Genomic DNA, 9,399 nt, shown 5'->3' with positions numbered 1-9,399 from the left:
GCGCATTTTCGAAGTCATTAAAGTCGAAGAGGAAGAACAAATAAATATCTTCGTCATTTTGTTTCTTCTTAAAACAAGGCAAAGAAAAAGTAGCTTTATTTTAGTTCAACATGTCATAAAATGTTTATAATTATTTATTAAAGGTAATAACCAATACTAAATTTATTACATTTTAATTTAATTATTGACTTAATGATATGGAACAATATTGTAAGCGCCAAATTGAAGGAAAAAATATATTTCAGGAGTACTAAACTATATATCTCTTATATATAAAATCATAAAACATTGTCATTTGTGATATGGCAAGTGCTTTTAACGAAAAAGTTATGACTTCAATTCAACATTTAATATACAACATTTTCCCTTACAACTTTCCAAATTACAACATTTTGAAACAAATCACAAATTAAAGATAAAAACTTAATTACAACACACTGGACCAAAACACACATTCAAATGATCAACTCCTTCCATTTTTTTCCTTACATATCTCTAACCTCGAATTCATTGCGATTCTTGACGACGATATCAAACATGTGCATGGATTTGAACCTGTTGAAATCTTTTGGTAGAGAAATAAGATGAACAGTTGATCTTTTGTGGTATTGAAGAAGTTCAGGTTCATCATAATACCTCTCCCATCCAAGAGAGTACAATTTCCTTTCAAGTACTGCATATGATGTGATCACTTCATCACTAGGAAGATGTACAAGAACTTTTCGGAGTCCGTTCGCCCCGTGGCAATCGGAGTTCTCCACTAGACGGACAACACCATTCTTGAATACCCAAACTCCAGACATGATGTTTAAGTAATTTGAAGATGTTTTTTGTAGAGGAAAGGTGAATGAGAATGTTTTTGTTTATGTTTGTAGTTTGTGATGAGATGGTTTGAAAGGAAGAGGGTGTGAGGGGTTTATATAGACAGTTTTGGATGCTTACAATTATGTTTGAGAGGGAGTTGTGTGTGTTTGATGGAGGTGTTAAAGTAGATAGTGGGGTAGTCTCCCCTGTTTCTGGCATCTTTAGGATTTCGAGATTCAAATCACTTTTTCTTTTATCACAATATATATGTCTTGTAATTTTTATGCAGTTTTTAAATATGTAAATTTTATTTCAAAGAGATTTTGTGTCTGAATACACGATCAAAATCAAAAAGTTTAATTCTTGAAAAACGAATTATACTGCATAAATTGAAACAAAGGAAATAACTTAAAAGGTTAATTATTAGTTTATTACCACTTAAATTTGTTGATAATGAAGAAAATTATTTATGTTTTGAATGTATATATATATATATATATCAAAATTGTGTAGCAAGGTGAAAAGTTTTGAGGGGTATTTTACAACTAATGTACGAGAAGATTGTAGGAGAAACATATTCTTGTACCCTTAAAGAATATAATATACTCTTGTTACTATTATCAAAGTGGACGAATATGACATTTTGTTTACATATATAAGTGAAAAAATTCCCAACTTTATAAGGACGCTGTTCATGAAATCGAAAAATAAAAATTAAAAAATTTACAATCAAAGGAAATAAGATGATTGGAGTAAAAGTATAAAAAAAAAATATTTATTGATTATTGAACATGCAAGTAGAAAATTGACACGTGTTTGAGAACATTTTGAGTTCTTGGAATTTTGTGTATACTTCTAATTACATGAACCAAAGAGAGAAAAAGGAGGTTGTAGTGGAATAATAGGATTGAGAAGAATCCATTTTTACTTTATCAATCCAAATCTTTAACCCCACATAGGGAATCTAAGGATCAAAGGAAATTGCATGCTAATTACCCATTTATATGTAATGCATGGGTTTAAAATATTCGTATCAAAGGTCATTACTAATTAACCAATTTTGTTTTTGTACACTACTAGTGTAAATACGTTTTTATACTACTCATTTCGTTTAAATTTGTTTTTCCTATATTGATTTACTACGGAGTTTAGAAGATAAAAGAAGATTTATAAATCTTGTAATGTAAATTAAAGGTATGACAGATGTAACAAAATGCTCTTTAATTTTTTATCGTTGTGTGGAAAATTATAATTAAAGAGTTCTTCTTTTTTAAACGGACTTATTAAAAAAAGAGATAGAATAAACAAATTGAAACAAAGAAAATACTAATTAGGTCTCCAATAACATCTACCTACAAACTTTCTTAAAACGTGAAATTTGAAATTTTGAAAATAAAATAGGTACCTATTAGTCTATTACAATAGGCAAAGATAACATGATGGTGTAAAAAGTAAATTATATATTATTTGGAAGATCAAAACCCAAAAACAAGAAGCTAATGAATAATGTATAAACTTTCACTTTCACATATATTTTAATTAAAATGTAATTAATATTACTAGTACTTTCCCTTTGGGACATCGAGAAGATTAGCATGGCCTCTGTGCAAGGATATTGACACACAAATCGAGAAATGGTCCAAATTAATATTATCAGTACTTAAAATACATAATATTTATTAATTATTTAGAAAAATGGAGTCTTCAATATGACATATGTGTTAAAACTAGATAAGTTTCCAGATTTTGTGGTGGGGATAGACCAGAAAAGGAGAGGACAATGGAAAATGAATTAGATTATTTTTTTTAAAAAAAAAAAGAATAAAAAAAGGGTAGAAAATTTAAACTCCATCCTATTGATGTTCACCTAACTTTAAACTCCGTTGACTATTATTCTGTTCAAATATATCTAATGTTCTTTGCAAAAATATATTTTTGCTCTAAGTTAGAAAGCTTGGTGTTCTTGCCATTATAGATAATAATATTGACTTAAAATTTCTCTTAATCACTAACATATCATATTGCATACGAAAAAGATCGAGAATTTCTCTTGTAATTTGTTAAACGCTTAAAATTTTTACTCTTGTGAGTTGTGGTATACGAAAGGTCTAACTTTATCCTTCGCTTTCTCTTTAATCATATAATCTTTGATAATGTGATAATACATCTAAGAAATTATTCCACCAACATACTACCAGTAATTCGACCATCAACCACAATTTCTATTTCATCGTTCCTTAACTAAGTTAAAATCAGACAAACAAAATAAATGAAGAATATTCCCGATGAATACCTACATGTTTATATAATCACAAGGAAACAACAACGGAAAGAGATGCAAAAGATGTACCACGATGATCAAATATGACATACATTTTCCATTTAATGTATTTTAGCTTCTTTAAATTTAAAAATAATAATCATCCGTACTATATATATATGTCGTAATTCTTGTGAAATACAGATTGATTTTAGTTTCATGTATTGTGGCAATAAAGGTTATCAAAATAAATATATGATTTGGCTGAACCTTTTTTTGTATTATCATATGAAAGAATCTGACTGTTTTTTTTTAAAAAAAAAAAACAGAAGAGAATATTTCAAGTTAAGGAGAACAAAATGTCATAATCTGCCGCCCCCCCACATAATCTGCCGCCCCCCCACACACACACTCCATATAAATATAATATTAACCTTTTCTTATTTAACCATCAAATATTCAACGGTGGGGAAGGGAAATGGAGAGGAGATTACAATGTGGGGAATCGAACCCTCACCAACAAGGTGGGTGTTCAGGTAACCAACCAACTAAGCTACTAAGATTTTCCTTCACGATATATAATGGATATCCACTATGGGAAATAAAATGGTTTCTCCAAGGGAGTCATATATTTTTAAGTCTTGAATTCAAAATTCTTAACTAGGGATGTTGAGAATATAATCAACTAATAAAAGTGTGTTCTCTCTAAATAAACTTTAAGATGAGATGGTCATTATACAGTTCAATATGGTATCAGAGCTAGTAAAGGTCCAGGGATCGAATCTCACTGACCCGTATCAAAAAGAATTTCCATATGTTTGGCCCATGAAAAAAGAATCAGACCCGCACGTGAGGAGTCTTTTAGATGAGAATGGTCACATACTTCAACAATGAATAGAGGAATCTCAACCATATGACAATTTGTATTAATAAGTTGATTAGCAAGGATTATGTAGATATCACTAGAGTCAGATCCCAAGTTTGAATTCTATTATAATTGTTTTGTTTGTTCTCTTCTAAAACCAAAAGATAGTTGAAATAAGATATGCAATTTCTACATTAATGATTAATAGACACTACATGTAATTAGTATGTCTAAAGAATTTTTTATTTTTATTTTTAAAAGTGAAATCTAGTATACAATGTATGTAAACAAGTAACAAGATGAGAAAGAGGACGATCTTGAAAAGAAAATAAAGCTATTGCAAGATTCGTGGCTTTTATAATTTATAGGCTAGAAATGTATATTTCTTGTTTGCTGTAGTGCTTTTGGACATACAAATCTCTTTTCCTTAGCAAGATGGTCTCAAACATGAAAGGGAAAAAATAAAATGAAAACATCCTTATTTTCTTCTCGTGAAATGTGGTCCTTGTGACTTGAATTAACCCGACCACTTCTCAAAATCCTCCCATTTTTTTATCCTTTACTCTATACACCATAATTTATCCGAATCCCCTCAATATGGAATATATATGGACCACCTTCTAACTTCTTTTTCAGAATATAATCATGTTCCACCAATTAATACCTTTCACTAATTCTACACTTCATACTAATGTTCATCATTTGGCAAGTTTTTACTCCATCTCATCATGATAATATTGATTCAATCATTTGAGTGATTAGTAAAAGACTTTGAATTGAAGGAAATTCTAGTTTTAGAAGTTTGACCAAAAGTCAACATTTTGAATTAACGAGGTTGGATTTAAGTTTTGATGATTTCATTAGTTTCGGATGGTGATTTATAACTTAGTCAGATGTTGCACGAATTTTGAGGTGCTCGGGAGTGATTTGGACCATTAATTGGTTGAGGTTCTAGTTCATTTGATTTTTTTTATTAAACAAATTTCTCTTTATTAACCAAAGTTGAAACATTACACGGTCGTTTGGTAGAGTGTATTGGAGAAAATAATGCTTGCATTAGCTTGATGTATTATTAGTACCTAATTGTTTGGTACACTTTTCTAACCTATGCATAACTAATGCTTGTATTAGTAATACACTACTATATTGTGTATTGAAGAGTGTATTACTAATACCATCTATTTCTATGCATTAGTAATGCAATGGATTCTAATGCATGCATTAACATTATTAAAGACATAATTGCCCTCAAAAACATTTTTTACATCCTTTCCACTATATTTGTGGAGGGTATTTTTGTAAACAAATATTTTTTCTAAAAAAATTATGTAATGCATTAATATTTTTAGTACACCAAACCAAACATTGCATACAAAAATCTCATCATAACTAATGCAAGCATAACTAATACACTATATTTTGCATTTTTCTTATACACTCTACCAAACGACTACAAGTCTAGGTAGAAGCTAACCATCTACCTCCAACAAGATCTAAAAGACTATATATGTACTATCCACCCATCTAACTCTCTGGATAATATTTTCCACAAGTGGAATTAGGTACTGAGGTATAGTTAGCTTATTGGTAGACAATGGCACCTTCAAGTATCTAAAGGGTAAGCTTCCCGCAGTAAACCCCAAGTTATGAACAATATCCTCTTTATCATTTTGATTCAGACCAGCTATATATAGATGGAACTTTTCTCAGCATTTGCATTGGAGAATCTTTGAAAACAATATCTTGAGGTGACTTTCATGGTCTTTCTTGCTCTTCGAATAAACTAATAAGTCAATCTATAGAGGTCTTAACAATATCACTCATCAAACTTATGAATGTCATGGGGGCATTAGTAAGTTCGAAAAAAATAATCAAGAATTTGTAATTGTCCATAACTAGTTTGAAAGATTGTCTTTAAAATATCACCAGTCCGAATCTTCAGCTAATGATACCAACACCTCAAGTCAATCTTAGAGAAGACTGATATATCATGTAGCTGATCAAATAAGTCATCTGTGACAGGAAAATGATAATTGTTCTGAATAGCAACTTTATTAAATTGAGGATAGTCAATACACATACACATGCTCCCATCATTTTTCTTCATGAACAAAATAAGAGCACCCATAGAGAGTCACTCAAATTGATAAATCTCTTGCTGAGAAAATCCTGTAATCAAATCTTTAACACCCTCAACTCAGTCAGTTTCATATGATATGACGGAATTGTACACTAGTATCCTATAAAGGTGTGCCAAAAATGTTCAACCACCCACTTTCCACAAACCTTTCAAATGAAAGATATGATTTTTTAGGAGTATGATTATAATTACCCTTTCATTCAAGTCTAGACATTCCCGAGATAGATATGAAATGGTCTTCACACACTACAACAAATATGATATATAGCTACAAATTTATTAGCTACGATATCAAATTCGTCACTAATTGTTCGCTTTTAGTAATAAAATTTACTTTTCATGCTTAAATATATGAGACACATACTTTTAGCGACGAAACATAAAAATCCGTAGCAAAGTTTTGGCCACTAAAGTTTCGCGCCATTTGTTAAATAGTGTTAGTCACGAATTTAAAGTTATCGGTGACACATTATTTCGTCACTAATAATGGATCTAATTCATGAAAATTTATTTTTTGTCTTAAAATTTATTAATTTTTTAACACAAAAAATTTTCATCTAAAAAAATTTATTGTTACAATATTGACAAATTAGAGTTCGTAGTTAAATATTATAAGTTTTAGCTATAAAAATTTAGATTTATTTATGACATTTATTTTCGTCACTTATAATATAAATAATTGGTGACAAAGATAATATTGTCTCTACTCAATCTATGATTTAGTGACAACAAAAAAATTGTCACAAAATATGTAAGGTGTTAAATAGCGAAGACTTAAAATTTGTAGTGAATAATTCAACTATTTGCTACAAAAAAAATTCATAGCTAAATACAAAATTTTTTGGCTACAATTATTCATAATTACAAGTGATGCAAATCAATATTTTTATTTTTCATTAAGTATATTGATTTACATTAAGTATATCAAAACATGAATCTTAGTTTCTTATGGTTTTCACGGATGTCGGGTCAAGAAGACCTCAGATTCATGTTTTGATGGTTCCATTAAGTCTAGAACATTAAGTATATTGATTTACATTAAGTATATCAAAACATGAATCTTAGTTTCTTATGGTTTTCACGGATGTCGGGTCAAGAAGACCTCAGATTCATGTTTTGATGGTTCCATTAAGTCTAGAACATTAAGTATATTGATTTGCATATGTGGCTTGTGTGCCCAGGTTTTCGAACGAATCCTAAGGGTTCTTTCGATGCTTGAAAAGTTAGTTGTGTTTTGTTGGTGTCTGCAGGTCTCGCTTTTGTGAAGGTTGGTCGCTTAAGCAAGCTTCGCAAAAGCGAGAGCCTCTTTGCTTAAGCGAGCTTCACATTCGTGAAAAAGGCTTCACTTAAGCGGGACCCACGTTTTAACGGGGTTCCTTGTGCGATACCTGAGAAGGTTTTTCCTTGCAAATTTCAGGGTTTAAGCTCCATTTCACCATTTTTGAACTTGGGAAACCCTTGGTGGAGAATTTTAAAAGGATTTTCTGTGCTAGATCATTTTGGTAAGTCTTCTTAATCCTAAATCTTCATTTTTCATTGATTAATTATTAGTTTTAACATTAAAATATGAGGTTTAGATTGGTGAATGATGAGGGTTTTCATGAATCCAAGTTCTTAACTAAAATGGAGTTTGTGAATTGATTTTAAGTCCTATTTCAAAATGATTTTTCCCAATGAGGTCCTAAAGCTTTGATTAATGTTTTCAAGTATCAAAATTTGGATTCAAACCTTAATTTTGAAATTGAATTTTATGTTGATTGACCCACTTTTCAAGAGAAATTGATGTGAGTATTGTTGTTTCTGGAAGATGATTGTGAATACTTGCTTGCATATAGATTTTGTGGCTTTAGAAGTGATCCGGAAGGGGAAGACTCATCTATTAGAGTGATTGTGGATTTATTTAAGGTAAGTGGCTTCTTAAATCTTGTATTCTAGTAGAATTGGTGTACTTCCTTCGTTGATTGTGTGTTCGGAGTAATAGGGATGAGGTAAAGGGTTTAAATTGTCCACTTGTTATAATTAAATGAATAAAAGGGGGTTGAAATGAAAAAGGTTATGTGATGAACATGATGATGTGAATTGCCTTGTTGTGACCCTTGTTGATTGATTGATGGAATGCTTGAAAGCATGATAGTGGACTTGAATTGTATGATTTGTTGTCTCTTCCATGTGGTGTGATATTTCTTGTATGCATTGATTGTGAATATTGTGATGATACATGTGATGATTCATGATGCCGAAATCTTTGTCAGCAAGTGTTATGAGGCCGAGATCTTTGTCAGCGAGTGTTATGAGGCCGATGTCTTTACTGCGAGTGTTATGATGCTGAGGTCTTTGCCTGTGAGTATTATGATGCCGAGGTCAGGGAAATGGTTTCGACTAGTGACTTGATGTAAAGCCGATGGAAATTGGTTCCGACTAGTAATATTATGCCGATAGAAAATGGTTCCGACTAGTGATATTATGCTGATGGAAAATGGTTCCAGCAAAGATTGATTGTTGTGACTTAATGCATTTGATACTTATGCATAACTTGCTTGATACTTGAGATTGATGTACTTGTTGCGTATGACTAAACTACTTGACATTGAGATTGACTTATTTGATTTGTTTGATTGTTGACTTGTGAAGATTGAACTGTGAATATTGGGTCTTGTGAGCCGTGTATTGTAAAATTTCTTAGTTGGGCTAATTTCTGTGTAGGTTGTAGTTTGTAGAGGTTTGGTTGGAGTGTAAGGGGTATTCACTTTCTAGATAGTTGCTTTATTTAGTAGATTGCTTGTTGAGTATCGTGTTATAGGTACTCACCCCTTGCTTCTACACTTGTGTAAGTTTCGAGTCCGGACCCGTGTGATCTTCTTCTTCTCCTGATAGTCTAGGCTCGTTGAAGGATCTGAGAGGTAGTTGTTTATTATCCTAGCGGGCCCTCTTTTCCTTTTTCTTTTAATATTTGTTCTACTTTAGAAATAAAGACTGAGACTTGTAATTATCTTTAGAATTCTATAATTTTATTAGTGGTTTGTACACGTGACAATCAGATTTTGGGGTATTGTTTAGAATGAATAAGTTTTCCGCCTTTGTCTTGTTCTTGCTTTAGTATTTTCTGCATTTTCTTTCTTTTCGTTAGGTTGAGGCTGACTTGTCTTGATGGGAATAGACAAGTGTCATCATGTCCGTTTTTGGATCGTGACATTCAACTTGGTCTTGAACACCCATTTTGAAACAACTAAGCTCATACCAACAGATTTAGGCATTAATATCCATGTCTTTTTGCTGTGTAAAGCATTGATTTCCTCTTACATAGTTGGGATGATTTTAGTGATTTCTTAG

The 9,399-nt window shown here is 31.2% G+C and overlaps 1 protein-coding gene across 1 annotated transcript; it reads right to left on the bottom strand.

The window, feature by feature from the left end:
• Positions 1-313: 313 nt before the first annotated feature.
• LOC102578498 (flowering-promoting factor 1-like protein 3) lies at positions 314-876 on the bottom strand. The gene has a single exon (XM_006342729.2). The coding sequence runs from the start codon at positions 801-803 to the stop codon at positions 486-488; it is 318 nt and encodes a 105-aa protein (XP_006342791.1). The 5' UTR covers positions 804-876; the 3' UTR covers positions 314-485.
• Positions 877-9,399: the final 8,523 nt, after the last annotated feature.

This window comes from Solanum tuberosum, unplaced genomic scaffold (genome assembly GCF_000226075.1).
Source record: "Solanum tuberosum cultivar DM 1-3 516 R44 unplaced genomic scaffold, SolTub_3.0 scf00035, whole genome shotgun sequence".
Classification (NCBI taxonomy): Eukaryota; Viridiplantae; Streptophyta; class Magnoliopsida; order Solanales; family Solanaceae; genus Solanum; species Solanum tuberosum.
This window is presented reverse-complemented; position numbering and strand designations above follow the sequence as displayed.